Here is a 17,544-nt window from a genome sequence, read left to right on the forward strand (position 1 = left end):
CGAGTGTGGCTTTCTTACACAGCCCTCGTGGCACTTTCTCACACCACAGATTTAATTATCTACATCGATCACTGGCCCCACACCTATGTGGCTATACCCCTTCTCTCTATAAATAAGAGTCACAAATTTTCAGCTTTTGTTCTCTAATGACATGTACGTGCATACAAAAAAAATAATAATAATAATACAAGTTATAGTCAACTGTAGTTCATGACTTTCTTTGTATAGCGAAATGGGAAGGGCTCCATGCTGTGATAAAGTTGGGTTGAAGAAAGGCAGGTGGACTTCTGAGGAGGATGAGATTCTAATCAAGTATATTCAAGCTAATGGAGAAGGGTCATGGAGGTCATTGCCAAAGAATGCAGGTATATATATTTATATACATATAATATAATGCAAGTTATATAATTACTTCTTTGATTTGTGTCATATGATATATGATCATGGTTTTGACATTTGTGTTTTTTTTTTTTTTTTGTTTCCATGGTTTTTATTGTGGGATTTTGAAGGGTTACTGAGGTGTGGGAAGAGCTGCAGGTTGAGATGGATTAACTACTTGAGATCTGACTTGAAGAGAGGAAACATTTCTAGGGAGGAAGATGAAACCATCATAAAGTTGCATTCTTCTATGGGGAATAGGTTAGTGCAGCAATCTAGCTAGCTTGTTCATTTTTCTTCTCCATCACCAAACCAAGTGAACACAAATTCTAGAATTTCTCTCTCCCTCTTTCTTAACATCCTCATTAATGGTCTACCTTCTTCAGTAAAAAAAAACGTCCTCATTAATGGTATCCACCAAAAATGGTTTACTTTTTGTTTTTGTTTTCCTCTTCTTCCCTCCCTCTTTTGATGGGGATGGAACTTGTTTTGTTTCTTTCTGCCTAATTTTCCTTCAGTAATTTCCTCTATTACATCCTTCCTTCCAAAAATTGTAAGTTTATGTCAGCTCTTGCAGTTTTGGTCCCGAAAGAAGTGGACATCGACTAATTGACTGAGGCCAGGACTTATGTTTGAACTCTATAATGCATCTCACACAATTCCAAGCATAAGAATATTGAAAAAATTTACCTCTAATTTGGCTTAGGTGAAAATTCCTCAAATCCACCCACTATGTGATGAGCGATAAAATCATCAACATATACTTTTAGTCATATCACCTAGCATGACTTGTCTAAATATGTAATACAGGTAAATGATTTTATCAATTACCACATATGGGTCGAACAAGATTTTTCTAGACTAGTTTGGGGGAAATTATGTTCGGAGAATTAAAGTTTGAATTAAAAAAGGATTCATTATAAAATCTTTTATTTACAATTTACAACCTATATTATAATCTTATCACTTTCGCTTTTTCTTTTTCTTTTTTAAATGATAGAATAGTTACTTTCACAAAGAAATAAAATTTCAATAAATGATTATTAGTAACTACCAAATTGATCCAATTTAATATTTATGAAAAAAAAATGATGAGAGAGGAGAGATATAAAAAACTCCGTGTAGAATTTTTGAACTTGAGAGTATATTATCCCCTTTTTGCTGTGATTGTTAACTCTACCTTGTAGTATATTATATTCATGAATCATCTCTCATTCTTTTAAACCAATTTGTATTCACATTCTCATTCTCATTCAACAATAAAGAATTTATTGGATCCCATTATAGTTTTTGACTTTTTTCTCTATTCTCATTCTCAGTTTCAAAATATTCATTAATTATCACTCATTTTTTTAAGAGAAATGATATGTCCACAATATTTTCACAACAAATTTTAAGTAGGAAGTTGTTATTGTGGGGCCAAAAAGGTAATCTTAGTATTACGTTTAAATTTGAACCAATAACAACTATCCACCTATAATTTATTGTAAAAATATTGTGAACGTAACACCTCTTTTCTTTTAAACCAATTATTACTCTCTCTCTCTCTCACATTTTCTTTCTTCTTCCTCTCTATGGCTGAGTACTTGAACCAGGTATAGTGCTCTCACCTCAAGCCTCTTTCATAACTTCTTCATCCTCAACAGCAACACCATCATCCCCACACGCAAACCCCTAAATCCAAATTTCTCTTAAATACAAAAGCCAATAATTTCTTGAAATTTTTTGACTTGGTTTAGGAGCAAAAGATGGGTATTTTTGTAGGTAATGAGCATAATGGAATGGTTTAGATATGGGTTTTAACTTTGAGGTAAAAGAAAGAAGTGGTTTGGAGTGATGAATTTGGATGAGAGAGTGGGAATGGTATTGGTAAAAGAGAAGTTTCAATTGACATAATAAATTTTTAGTAAGAATTTCAACACAATACCAAATGCTATGTTTAAGAAAAATATATACTACCAAAAGTAAAAAATCTAAATTCGATATAGTTACCAAACGTTACTTAAGTGAATGGAAATTATCTTTTGTAAAATGAAGTACTTGTCTACTTGATACATTAAAATGTACTTGGCTAAAAAACCTTCAGTTTCACTTATTAAATAACTAAGAATTAAATTTCTTAATAATTTATCGTTTAGATTTGAACAATAATTGTTAGTATATAAATTGATTCACATGGTTTTAAGAACACAGATTGTAAAACCAAAATTTCCTTTTGAATACTTCTATTCAAATAGACCAAACCATTGTTGAACATGATTTTAAAACTATGCTTTGATTCGTGAAGAATTTTTTGGTTAAGATGTTTCTTTTGTTTTGATAGGAAAGGGAAATAAAATAGAGTATTGGGTTACAATAATCTGTGTTTTATTTTTATTTTGGATAAATCTAATAGTTACAACAGGAAAGTAGAGATTTCAACCCTAAATATTTTTGTTAGAAACATTCTAGTTGAGTTATAAAGTTTTTGAGGAAAATAATGCCAACTTTTTAAGTCTACCATTCTTTTTCACGTTTAGGACTCTTATTTATTGCTGAAAAACAACTGTTATTTTTTGTTACTTCACGGATGAATTGCAGTGGTCTCCCTTTTATAAAGATAATTTCTTTTCTAAATGCAGATGGTCTCTAATAGCTAGTCACTTGCCTGGAAGAACAGACAATGAAATAAAGAATTACTGGAACTCTCACTTGAGTAGAAAAATTCACAGTTTCAGGAGATCTTCCAGTGAAACCCTACCAATGGTCATGGACTCATCCAAGGCAGACATTCTTCCAAAGCGAAAAGGCGGTAGAACTAGCCGATGGGCCATGAAAAAGAACAAGACCTACTACATCCAAAAGGATGTTCCAAAGATTAAACCTAAAGATAGTCCTCTTACTCCAAATATTGAAGAAGTCTTATTGCTTCCCACACCAGATTTGGAGCAAGAGACCTTTTCAAGTACTACCATAAATGATAGAATGGTTTTGGATCCAAAGGTTAATGATAATGAGAGAGAAAGCCTGGCTCTACGTTCTGATGAGGCATGGAAATGTGAGAACCAAAGGTTGTATGCTAGTGGTGAGAAAAAGACTGAAACTTTAGTACCATATGATCATGATCAGGAAGGAATTGATGGTGGTGTGTTTAATGACATAGTGGACAACGATTTGCTGGATCCAGATGGGGTTTTAGCTCTGACTGAGGGAAGAGGAGGTTATGATATCATTGATTTTAATGATGGGAATGACAGTGGATTTATGTGTGCAGACAAAATGTTAGCAACTCATGAGGACTTGCAGGAGAGTGGTCAGTTTAGTTCAAATGGAGATAATGGGGAGTGGTATTCATGCTCTTCAATAACTTCAGGTTTTGATGATGGAGTTGAAAGAGGGAATGAAATCTGGGATGAAAAAGAGAAAATGTTATCTTCGTTATGGGAAAGTGATAATTGGGAAGGGGATAGTTACAATTTGTCAGAGATAGATTCTGATACACATGATGCTATGGTTGCTTGGCTTCTATCCTGAAATGCTTTTTTTTTTTTTTCCTTCGATCCTCAAGAGTTTTTAAGGTAATTCCACCGTAAAATCTTATTCATCCATTTTGAAATAAATGGATTAAATTTTGCCATATGAACAATTGTCTAAATAGATTATGCGGTAAAATTTAATTCATTTTTTCAAAAAAGTTAATTAATTCATTTTAAAATAAATGAATAGGATTTTATAAATTCAATGGTGGAATTATCTTAAGATTAATCTTCTTTTTTGGTTTTGTCACCCTCTCTCTCTTGTGTAAAAGTTCATAGTTGAGAGTTCGATCAAGACATCTTCAGATTTGTTGCAAAGTTTGATTGATGGAAGAATTAGAAAGTCTCACTCAAGTTCCATCATTGTTAATTGTTTGAAGGACTATGGAAAATGAATTCCATTTCCATTTTTCCAAATTTGGACCGGTCATGTGCACGGAAGTACCTATCTGTAACCTGTCAATGTTCATCTAGCTTTCTGAGTTTGATTCAATGGTGGATATTCTTTTGTGCTCTGTACAGATATTTCTAGAAAAATTTAGATGCACCAATCAAATTATTAGATGCCTATATAATGTGATGGGATTCGAGCGTCATGTTTTGATGATTGTATCGGCCACACAAAAATTTAATATGATAAGTGATATATAAATCGCATTTTAAGAAAAATGTATAGAGAGGATCATGCACTACGTGGTTTCTTTTCTTTCAGACATTAAATCTTCCTTGATACTATTTGGTGATGATCATAATATTTTTGTAAAGCCTATTGAAGGTCTTATGTTCTCTTGCTTCTCCTTACCAAAGAACAAGAGGTTGAAAAAGGATAATTTATCATTCGGCCGAAATCAAATATTGCATACGCTGAGAAACATTAGTGCCAGTGGATGTCAAGTGCTCTCTACTTATAATAATAACTCTTTGTTCAAAAAAATCAAAGCACTGTGGAGATAGAATTTATTTTGAGTTAATCACAAAAAAACCCCAAAACTATGGGGTACATGCACTTAACATCCTAAACTTCAAAAACTTGTAAATTATAACAAATCTTACTTATAACACATATTCATCTTATATTAATTGATAGTTAGGGTTAGGGGACTACAATTCAGCTCCCCAATTTTCTCATCTAATTGAATGCCATATAATTTAACTTAATAATTCTTTGCGAATCACGTGATCCTTAGAAATTAAATCTACTGATGTATCCCTCTAGCCAATTGAGAGACTTACAAATTTCGCACTTGGAACAAAGTACATTTGCTTATTGTCTTTCATTAATTACGCATTATGATTTCCCCCAAAAATTTCACCCTCAATCACAATCTCGTATCGAGCTTGACCAAATTCACATTGATGAGATCGACATCGAAAAGGACCATCGAAACCAATCTAGAAGTGATTCAACCTACCTTTGGCAAGCTTTGTTGTAGATCCAACAACAAGATTTGAATGAGGAGATATTTGAGCATCTTAAGAATGCATTACGTATATTTTATTTTGTACGTAAAATATCTTTGATAATTCGATAATTAAAGAAGAGGGGATTTACTGATGTATCCCTCTAGCCAATTGAGAGACTTACAAATTTCACACTTGGAACAAAGTACATTAGCTTATTGTCTTTCATTAATTACGCATTATGATTTCCCCCAAAAATTTCACCCTCAATCACAATCTCATATCGAGCTTGACCAAATTCACATTGATGAGATCGATATTGAAAAGGACCATCGAAACCAATCTAGAAGTGATTCAACCTACCTTTGGCAAGCTTTGTTCTAGATCCAACAACAAGATTTGAATGAGGAGATATTTGAGCATCTTAAGAATGCATTACATACATTTTATTTTGTACGTAATATATCTTTGATAATTCGATAATTAAAAAATAGGGGATTTAAACTTTAAACGTCTTGTTAGAAACATCAGAATGTGTAATTTGAACTTTAATCTAGACATTTACGTGAGATACAAACACAAACTAAAATACCCTGCACCTAATATAGTAATACCCTTAGGAAATATTAAATACTAGCAAAAAGTTAATTACTTTTTTCTTTTTTATAAAAAATTTTAAAAAATAATTCTTAAATCAATGCCTTTAAACTATTTGTTAACTTTTTTTTCCTATATTAATTATTTATACAATTCATATTACTCATTAAAAAAATTATGTACGTGATTAAAACTAACTATACACAAATAATCTATTAATCAATCGCCACATAGTGTATTGAGCGAAGATAACTTCAAACCGACTTGAATCTAAACTTTTTCTATTGGCAACTCGTGTCATGTTTAGTTCCTTGTGTGCATGTGACTCTAGTGTCTACACGTATAATTCGAATAATCAATGCTTCAATAACCAACAGCTCGTCAATGTCAATGGAGCGTAAAATCTTAATTGCGCCCCTGGCCGTACTGGTTATATGGGCCTATCGGCTACCAGCAAGAGGCCAAGACCGCAAGACGCCAAGTGCTACAGCTGTAGCACATTGACAATTTAAAGTTTATACAACAGTCTCCAACCGAGAGAATGAAATTAATTGTTTCTCAAAAAAAAAGAAAAAAAAAAAAAGAGAGAAAGAAATTAATATATCTTTATATTAAAAAAAAATCAAAAATTAATTAACAATGAAGGAATAACAAAAATTAAAGGGCAACAAAACGGGCTTAGAGGCACGGAAAACCAGTTATTCTTAAACAGTATTTGCCCATACAAAGATATTAAAGAGTTTACCCCAATCTTGTTCCCAAGATATAACTGAGCATAGAATTTTTCAAGTAGTAGTATTATTGAGAGAATTCTTATGAATCTCTATAGGAAGGTGAGAAGAGTATATTGTGAGAATGAATATGGAACACTATTTATAATTAAGAAGTTGTGTCCCTTCAATAGATACCTTTAGAGAGTTACAATAGTTTGTTGCACATTCACAACAGTTTATTGCACGTTCATAAGGCATTTCGATCGTTTGAAATACTCAAAAACTGTTGCCAAGAATTCTGCAAAAATTCTACAAAAACTATTCTTCTTCAACTTTCGACCGGTCAAACATGTTTCGATTTGACTTGTCAAAATCCTTAATATAAACATTATTTTTACTTATCGTCTTATTCAAATTTTATACTCTCTATTTATATATATATATTATATATATGCCTATATATACACCAACAATAACCACTTGCACAACAATAGAGCATAAAATCCCAATTAATTGCACCTCTTGCGTATATACTCATATATATATATATATATATACACACATCAAAGTTGTGCTAATACCATATAATTGAGCACAATTTTGTGCTACAACTGGCCATAGAACAAGTTATGATTGGTAAAAATGTGTCAGTAAATCATATGAGGAGTTACCTTTACTAATCACAACTCACCATATAACAAATTATGGCACAAAATTGTACTTAATTGTGTGGTACTAACATAATTCACATGCACCAACAATAACCACTCGCACAACAATGAAGCATAAAATCTCAATTAATTGCACCTCTTGCAATACGTACTCGTTATAAATGCCTATCAGCAAGAGGCCAGGTGCTACACAGCTGTAGCACTTTTTAATGACATTGACAATTTAAAGTTTGTGCTATAGTCTTCAGTAGAGAGAATGAAATCAATATACTTTTTTTAAAAGGAATAATAATGAACAATAAAAACGACGGTCCATGCATCGTGAGAGTTCTGAAGTGATGGCCCATATTAACTATCGTACCAGAATTGGAAATGTGGTAGCAGTATGTTATGTTCATATATACCATTGTTATTTTTCTCCAAAATCTTGTTCCCAAGATATAACTGAGCATAGAATTTTTCAAGTAGTAGTATTATTGAGAGAATTCTTATGAATCTCTATAGGAAGGTGAGAAGAGTATATTGTGAGAATGAATATGGAACACTATTTATAATTAAGAAGTTGTGTCCCTTCAATAGATACCTTTAGAGAGTTACAATAGTTTGTTGCACATTCACAACAGTTTATTGCACGTTCATAAGGCATTTCGATCGTTTGAAATACTCAAAAACTGTTGCCAAGAATTCTGCAAAAATTCTACAAAAACTATTCTTCTTCAACTTTCGACCGGTCAAACATGTTTCGATTTGACTTGTCAAAATCCATAATATAAACATTATTTTTACTTATCGTCTTATTCAAATTTTATACTCTCTATTTATATATATTATATATATGCCTATATATACACCAACAATAACCACTTGCACAAAAATAGAGCATAAAATCCCAATTAATTGCACCTCTTGCGTATGTACTCATATATATATATATATATATACACTTCAAAATTGTGCTAATATCATATAATTGAGTACAATTTTGTGCTATAACTTGCCATATAACCAGTTATGATTAGTAAAAAGGTATCAGTAAATCATGTGAAGAGTTACATGCACCAACGATAACCACTCGCACAACAATGAAGCATAAAATCTCAATTAATTGCACCTCTTGCAGTACGTACTCGTTATATATGCGTATCAGCAAGAGGCCAGGTGCTACACAGCTGTAGCACTTTTTAATGACATTGACAATTTAAAGTTTTTGCTACAGTCTTCTGTAGAGAGAATGAAATCAATATACTTTTTTTAAAAGGAATAATAATGAACAATAAAAACGACGGTCCATACATCGTGAGAGTTCTGAAGTGACGGCCCATATTAACTATCGTACCAGAATTGGAAATGTGGAAGCTGTATGTTATGTTCATATATATCTTTGTTATTTTTCTCAAAAAAAAAAAAAAATCTTTGTTATTATAGTAATGTTGATGTTTATTAAAAAAAAAAAAAAAGTAATGTCAGTTTCAATTAGGAAAGGCATGGTTGATAAGAATATTTGGAAGTCAATAAGAATTGTATGTAAGAATGTTCACCAAACTGCATAAATCGTAAAAATTATACACAAATCGCTCACTAAATGACATAATCGCATCACACCGTAAGTAATAGTACACCACACCGCATGGTGCAGTGTAATTTGCAGTTTTATAATAAAAAAAACTGCACCGCACCGTATCCTCTCTATATATTAATAATATATTTAAATTTTTTAATATGAAATATATTATTAAAAGTTTAATACCCCTAGTTTTCAAATATATATATATATATATAGTTTAATAAACCAAATGTTGACTAGGAAAGTTAGCTCAAAATAAATAAAAACTAGATCAATAGTTTAAAACTTAGCCTAATGCAAAGGGAAAAATCAGTTTAGACTAGGTAAGAAAAGCCTAAAATTTTAAAAATATAATAATTTCAAATCGCATCTTATACACTACACCGCATATTTAACCGCAAAAATGAGGTACGATGCAGTTATGATAAGATGAATGAACTGACTAGAGCTCGTATGAGAGTTTGTTTAATTGCCCTAACCATGGCAGAATATTTCCGAGATGTTAATGAACAAGATGTATTTCTATTTATCGACAATATCTTCCGTTTCGTTCAAGCAGGATCTAAAGTATCTGCCTTATTGGGTAGAATGCCTTCTGCTGTGAGTTATCAATCCACCCTTAGTACCGAAATGAGTTCTTTACAAGAAATAATTACTTCTACCAAAGAAGGACCCATAACTTCAATTCAAGCAGTTTATGTGCCTGTGGACGATTTGACCGATCCTACTCCTGCCACGACATTTGCACATTTAGATGCTACTACCGTACTATCAAGAGGATTAGTTGCCAAAGGTATCTATATATCCAGCAGTTGATCATTTAGATTCAACTTCAACTATTGCAAATGTGACAGCAAATATGAAGTGTGATACATTTATGGTTTTGGCTAAACTGCACTGCAAAGTACGGTGCTAAAAATGGCCCAAAACCGCATTGCGAACTCCTCTAGTTAATGGTACTCTATAGTGTTTATTAATGTATTAAACAAAGAGTTTTTTTTTTTTTTTAAATTTATTAATGTATAACTTGACTCACCATCCCTTAAAAGTTATCATGATTTTTTAGCAGAGTTTGTGGTGTACTTTTGTGTTAAAATACATTTCCCTCTCCTTATGCATGTGTGTTTGTTTCTAAAATAAAAATAAATAAATAAATAACTAATCTTTAAAGAGATTATGAACTGCTATTATAAAATTGGGAAAATTATACTTTACTCTCTTAAACTATATTTCTTTTACACTTACTCCCCTAAACTATCTAAAGGCACACTTAACCCTCCTAAATTATTACTCATTTGTAACACTTGTCCCCGTAAACTATGAGAATGCACACTTATCATCCTAAATTATTACCCGTGTAATACTTTATACCACATTCCATGGATAATTGTTTAGATAAGTAAGTGTGTATTTCTCATTGTTTAAGGGGGTAAATGTAAAATGGGTATCGTTTAGGAGGTAAGTGTAAAAGATGATATAATTTAGGAGGGTACAATGTTTATTCTCATAGTTTAGGATGATAAGTGTAAAAAAAGGTATAATTCAGGGGGGTAAGTGTGCATTCAAATAGTTTAAAGCGATAAGTGTAAAAGAAGATATAGTTTAAGAGGATAAAGTGTAATTGTCAATTACGAGTTTAAAATATTTGGAAGCCGATAAGAATTATATGTATAAATTCATTTCGTCTAATATATTTTGGATAAGCCTTAATTAAAAAAAAAAAAAAGTAAAAATTCTTGGATATTAATTTTAGAGGTACTTCATAATTCACATCACTAATATTTCAGAATATATAGAATTACATTGAATAAAGGTTACTAAATTCCTATAATAAATAAAAATTGATGATGCTCAGAAAATTAGTAGACTGGATGTTTCGAACTTGAATGATTTGGAGGGCCTGAAAAAGGAAAACAAAGAATCAAAGGAGACCGGGGTTGACTGGCCACAAACCCTCCAATAATAAAGTTAGTTTCTCTCTTCGAAATCTAGAATTCCAAATTTCAGGGACTTGTGTTAAAGGGAAAAACTTACTTTTTTTTGTCAGGGATAAGTGCTTATATAATGCTATGGAAGCGGTTATTTGTTTCATAACTTCTCCTACATTTGTGGAGGTCGAAAGATTTGGAGTTAACCTCTATAACTGCCATGGAAGTTATATTTTCTGGTCTTATTTTCCATAACCGCTATTGGGAGTGTTTTGCAGTCATGAACCTCGACTTTTATTTGTGTTCCACAATAAGAACTTGGAGGTCGTCCAAAGCATATACAGAGAGAGACATGCTTTGGGACGTATGGAGGTCGTCCAAACAACTTTTTGGATGGATGACCTTATCTGGACGGCACTTTACATGAGGTTTTTCCATTCTTGTCTTGGACGACCATCATGGACGAGTTTAGAGTTAATTTTATAGTACACCATCAAAAATAATTGCTGAAAATGTTCACAATGCGATGCTATTTCTTTCCTTGCAAGTGGCTTACCTTCAACTCACTGAAACTTTAGTCCTTCCTTGCCACATTAATTTATAAACTTTTTGTAGTGATATTATTATTATTAATTTTAGCATTTTCCTACTTTAACTTGTGTAATATAAAAGGCGATGTCATTGGGAGACACTAAAAATGATGCGACATCCGTCATAATTTTTGTCGCATTAACAAGTTCTAAAAAAATTGTTAAATTTTTTTTTTTATCCAGCAGTTGATCATTTAGATTCAACTTCAACTATTGCACATGTGACAGCAAATATGAGATGTGATACAGTTATGGTTTTGGCTAAACCTCACTGCAAAGTACAGTGCTAAAAATGGCCTAAAACCGCACCGCGAACCCCCCTAGTTAATGGTGCTCTATAGTGTTTATTAATGTATTAAACAAAGAGTTTTTTTTTTTCTTTTTTTTTAAATTTATTAATGTATAACTTGACTCACCATCCCTTAAAAGTTATTATGATTTTTTAGTAGAGTTTGTGGTGTGCTTTTGTATTAGAATACATTTCCCTCTCCTTATGTGTGTGTGTGTGTGTGTTTGTTTCTAAAATAAAAATAAATAAATAAATAAATAATCTTTAAAGAGATTATGAACTGCTATTATAAAATTGGGAAAATGATACTTTACTCTCTTAAACTATATTTCTTTTACACTTACTCTCCTAAACTATCTAAAGGCACACTTAACCCTTCTAAATTATTACTCATTTGTAACACTTGCCCCCCTAAACTATGAGAATGCACACTTATCATTCTAAATTATTACCCGTGTAATACTTTATACCACATTCCATGGATAATTGTTTAGGTAAGTAAGTGTGTATTTCTCATTGTTTAAGGGGGTAAATGTAAAATGGGTATAGTTTAGGAGGTAAGTATAAAAGATGATATAATTTAGGAGGGTACAGTGTTTATTCTCATAGTTTAGGATGATAAGTGTAAAAGAGGGTATAATTCAGGAGGGTAAGTGTGCATTCAAATAGTTAAAGTGATAAGTGTAAAAGGAGATATAGTTGAGGAGGATAAAGTGTAATTGTCAATTATGAATTTAAAATATTTGGAAGTCGATAAGAATTATATGTATAAATTCATTTCGTCTAATATATTTTGGATAAACCTTAATTTAAAAAAAAAAAAGTAAAAATTCTTGGATATTAATTTTAGAGGTACTTCATAATTCACATCACTAATATTTCGGAATATATAGAATTATATTGAATAAAGGTTACTAAATTCCTATAATAAATAAAAATTGATGATGCTCGGAAAATCAATAGACTAGATGTTTCGGACTTGAATGATTTGGAGGGCCTGAACAAGGAAAACAAAGAATCAAAGGAGACCGGGGTTGACCGGCCACAAACCGTCCGATGATGAAGTTAGTTTCTCTTTTCGAAATCTAGAATTCCAAATTTCTGGGACTTGTGTTAAAGGGAAAAACTTACTTTTTTTTTGTCGGGGATAAGTGCTTATATAATGCTATGGAAGCAGTTATTTGTTTCGTAACTTCCCCTATATTTGTGGAGGTGGAAAGATTCGAAGTTAACCTCTATAACTGCCATAGAAGTTATATTTTCTGGTCTTATTTTTCATAACCGCTATTGGGAGTGTTTTGCAGTAATGAACCTTGACTTTTACTTGTGTTTCGCAATAAGAACCTGGAGGTTGTCCAAAGCATATACAAAGAGAGACACGCTTTCGGATGTATGGAGGTCGTCCAAACAGCTTTTTGGATGGACAACCTTATCAAGACGAGCACTTTACATGAGGTTTTTCGATTCTTGTCTTGGACGACTATCATGGACGAGTTTAGAGTTAATTTTATAGTACACCATCAAAAATAATTGCTGGAAATGTTCAAAATGCCATGCTATTTCTTTCCTTGCAAGTGGCTTACCTTCAACTCACTGAAACTTTAGTCCTTCCTTGCCACATTAATTTATAAAATTTTTGTAGTGATATTATTATTATTATTAATTTTAGCATTTTCCTACTTCAACTTGTGTAATATAAAAGGCGATGTCATTGGGAGACACACTAAAAATGATGCCACATCCGTCATAATTTTTGTCGCATTAACAAGTTCTAAAAAAATTGTTAATTTAATTTTTTTTTAATGTATTTAACGTTACTTAAATTCAAAACCTGCCTTTTTGTCACCAACATTGTGCATGTCATTTATGTTTCATAAAGAGCATTTGATTTTTTGTTAAGGGAAAAGAAGCATTTGATTTGGTAGACCTACCTGGTATAAATCTTTTTTTTTTTTTTTTTAGATAAAAAATTTCGAAGAAGTGAAGTTAAAATGTTACATGTCTATCTCAAATTCAAAACCTTTTTTCACCAACATTGTACCATTTATGTTTCATAAAGAGCATTGGTAGGCCTACCTGGTAAGGATCAATTGCGGCTAGCCTACCTAATTTTCAGAGAAAATTGGTAGCCTAGTCTTTTTTTGTTGGAGTAATGGCTATTTATTTAGTTTCTCAAGTTGGAGAAACGTGAATTTTTTTCCCCTTCAAGCACAATTGTCAAGAACAATTCTTCTAAAAAAATTGTCAAGAACAAGAAGCAAGATCCCGCTTTTCTCCATTGAGAGGCCTAGCTAGCTCTAACTCTTAAGCCTCAAATATTAGCATTTGGCGTGCTAAAAAAATGCTAGTTTTAGTACACATGCTACTTTTGTTACTTTGACACGTAATTTCACTTTAGCACATTACCAATTAAAATAACTTCTACTATTGGGGGAAAAAATAAACTAAAAATTGCAACCCCAATCCATCACCACCACTGAAAAATCACATCACCCACAACCCACAACTGCAACCCCCAACCCATTACCACAACTGAAAAAACCACATTAACCACAGCTGACAACCACAACCCATAAGTTTTTGAGCTCCACTTCACAAACAATTTTTCAACACGCAAGCCTAGTCACCAATTGCACACCATGCCACTTTCACTATCCTCCAACAACCACCAAAGAAGTTGGAGAGAGAGAGAGAAGATTGACGAAATGAATTTTTCTCAAAAAAAAAAAAAACATTGTACCATTTATGTTTCATAAAGAGCATTTGGTAGACCTACCTGGTAAGGATCAACTGCGGCTAGCCTACCTAATTTTTAGAGAAAATTGGTAGCCTAGTCTTTTTTTGTTGAGGAGTAATGGCTATTTATTTAGTTTCTCAAGTTGGAGAAACGTGAATTTTTTTTCCCCTTCAAGCACAATTGTCAAGAACAATTCTTCTAAAAAAGTTGTCAAGAACAAGAAGCAAGATCCCGCTTTTCTCTATTGAGAATTATCTACCAGCCTAGCGAGCTCTAACTCTTAAGCCTCAAATATTAGCATTTGGGGTGCTAAAAAAATGCTAGTTTTAGTACACATGCTACTTTTGTTATTTTAACATGTAATTTCACTTTAGCACATTACCAATTAAAATAACTTCTACTACTGGGGAAAAAAAAAAAATCTAAAAATCGCAACCCCAATCCATCACCACCACTGAAAAATCACATCACCCACAACCCACAACTGCAACCCCCAACCTATTACCACAACTGAAAAAACCACATTAACCACAACCGGCAACCGCAACCCATAAGTTTTTGAGCTCCACATCACAAACAATTTTTCAAAACGCAAGCCTAGTCACCAATTGCACACCATGCCACTTTCACTATCCTCCAACAACCACAAAAGAAGTTGGAGAGAGAGAGAGAGAGAGAGATAGAGAGAAGATTGTCAAAATGAATAAAAATATAGTAGCATTAGTACAATGATCTTCTATTGGTAGCAAGTTATTAAAGCAATGCTAGCACAAGTAACATGTTAGGTCTACATGTGTGAATAAAGTCACACATTGAATAATAATGAGAAGAATGAGTGGTTAATATAACGTAATTGAGTGCATACCCATTGAGCTTAGGTCTTTTAAGTTAAAGTGTGTCTCTATATGTTATATTAATTACTCAAAGTATCTCCCCAACATAACACACATGATGGAGGAATGTTTTTGCTCCTTGGTTTGCTAGGAGTTACACGTGTCACCATCTCTAAATTAAATCTTAAAAAGAAGGAAAGTTATACTTTTGTTACATATGTTGTAACATGGATGTTGTAACTAGTATGAGGCACTAAAAAAATATATTATATGATACAAGTATACAACCACATGGTTAATATTTATATTCATAAAAAAAAAAAACCACCATTAATGTTTGTCACTGCGTCACACACTTCACACAGACAGGTCCGGTCGGTCTTTTGCAATTTTCGGTCTGTTAAATAGTAAAACCTTGGACACATCTGATTGGACAGGCCACCGGTCCGGGTCCAAACAGTCCTGGCCGGTCTGGTCTGGGTGTCGGTATTGGGCCTGCATTGTTGGGTTCCAATTAAATTGCTAAACGTTAAGGCAAACTATATTAATATGAGCTTGAGTACTCATGTAAAAATTAGGTTTGAGATTAGGACATGTGATCCAGGAGAAGTTAGCGGTTTGGTATTTCTGCTGTAAACATCTGAGGTACCTTGTTATTGATGCCAACAATGAAAGCAAATTATACACAGAAGTCATATACAGATATGTTTCTTAGGAATGAAAGAAAAGGATATAATCCATATGCCGTCTAGCACAAAGAATCGCATAATATATACACTATCGGCTCTACTTGAATGTGTCACTTGTCAAAAAAATATATATATAATTATTTTAAATTAATATGTTCTAGGACTACCCTGACTTGAAAATATTGTATATATATACTTAAAAAAAAAATATTATTTACTAAATTAACATATTTTGATCATCCTAATAAAAATGTTGAACACTTTTACTTGAGACTTATAAGAATTTGAGTTCAATAAATATAAGAATAATGTTACATTCATAACATTTTCATAATAAATTTTATGTAGTAAGTTATTACTAATTCTAATTTGGGTTCAATATTGACATGTTTTATCTACTAATAACAGACTAACAACTTGTTGCACAAAATTTGTTATGAAATTATTGTGGTCACTTTATTATTCTCATATCAACATTTTCAATTTGTACTTTATCTTTTATTAATCTATTTTTTTTCTTATTCTCTTTGTTAATACAAAAAATTGTAATATTTCATGTATTTGCGTTTTTTTTTTTTTGTGACATTAATATATTCAAATTGTCTTTTTATTAAATTTTGTATAATTTAAGTTTCTTGGTAACCACCCTAAAAATAATTCCTAAAGCCGCCACCGAATATATATCAAATTTCCTTAGCTTTTTTGGATCAATCACCATCAATCTTAGTCAAGAATTTTCAACAAAGATGATATTTAACAAAACAACAAAAATTGGTTATGACTTATGACCTTTGCATTGTTTTGATTTATATAGAAGAAAGGAGGAAGAAGTTACCAGTTTGTAACTTCCTGTACCTCTCTGCTGTCAACCCAACTTGTACTAATGAAACTGTCATCAAATCTGCATTACTATGTATTTGATGTCGCGAAAGTTACAAGAAAACAAAGTATTTGATGTCGGGAAAGTTACAAGAAAACAAACATGTTGCTTTCTGAATGAAAAAAGAAATTAAAAGCATTATCTTCTGCTTCTGAATGAAAACATCGAATCCACGAGAGGTCTCTTGAATCCAGAAAGTGATAGGGTTTCGGAATCCACCAGAGAGAAACAATAAACAAAGTCTATATTTTTATTAATCTAGAAACTAATTTGCCCTGGAGGCTACAATATGTTTAAATAGTAAAAAGGAAAACCTAGGGCGGCTAGGAAAACCCCCAGAAAATCCTAATTCACACTAATCTCATAATTAGGTGGCAAAATAGTAATTTTTGCCAAAAATAGCAAAATTAAGATAATTGCATAAATTGAAACTAATGTCTCTAGGAGATGTCCTAAAACAAACATAACTTTATTCTCACTTTTAAACTAAAAGTTATTAGAGAAAACAAATATTACTAAAAATAGCAAAAACATTGTTTTCAAAGCCTTAACGAAGGAATTCGTCTAAATTAGGGCGACCCTCAAGGTCCTCAAGTCTTGATCAAAATGTCGTTTCCCTTCATTTCCAAATTTCATGCAATTCCAACATCATTACCCCGATGGATTCTACTGACACCACCCTTAATCTTACACTGTGATTTCCAATACCCTAATTGCTTTAGGAAGGCCTGTATCGTCTATTTTACATCAGTGTTTGTA

The 17,544-nt window shown here is 32.1% G+C and overlaps 1 protein-coding gene across 1 annotated transcript; it reads left to right on the top strand.

Annotated features, from left to right (window-relative positions):
• Positions 1-232: 232 nt before the first annotated feature.
• On the top strand, positions 233-3,995 carry LOC112034953 (transcription factor MYB11). Its single transcript, XM_024067781.2, has 3 exons — positions 233-365; positions 510-639; positions 3,000-3,995. Exons 1-3 carry the CDS (start codon positions 233-235, stop codon positions 3,889-3,891), a joined length of 1,155 nt encoding a protein of 384 aa, XP_023923549.1. The 3' UTR covers positions 3,892-3,995.
• The last annotated feature ends 13,549 nt before the right edge of the window (positions 3,996-17,544 follow it).

This window comes from Quercus suber, unplaced genomic scaffold (assembly GCF_002906115.3).
Source record: "Quercus suber isolate HL8 unplaced genomic scaffold, Cork oak 2.0 scaffold_107, whole genome shotgun sequence".
NCBI lineage: Eukaryota > Viridiplantae > Streptophyta > Magnoliopsida > Fagales > Fagaceae > Quercus > Quercus suber.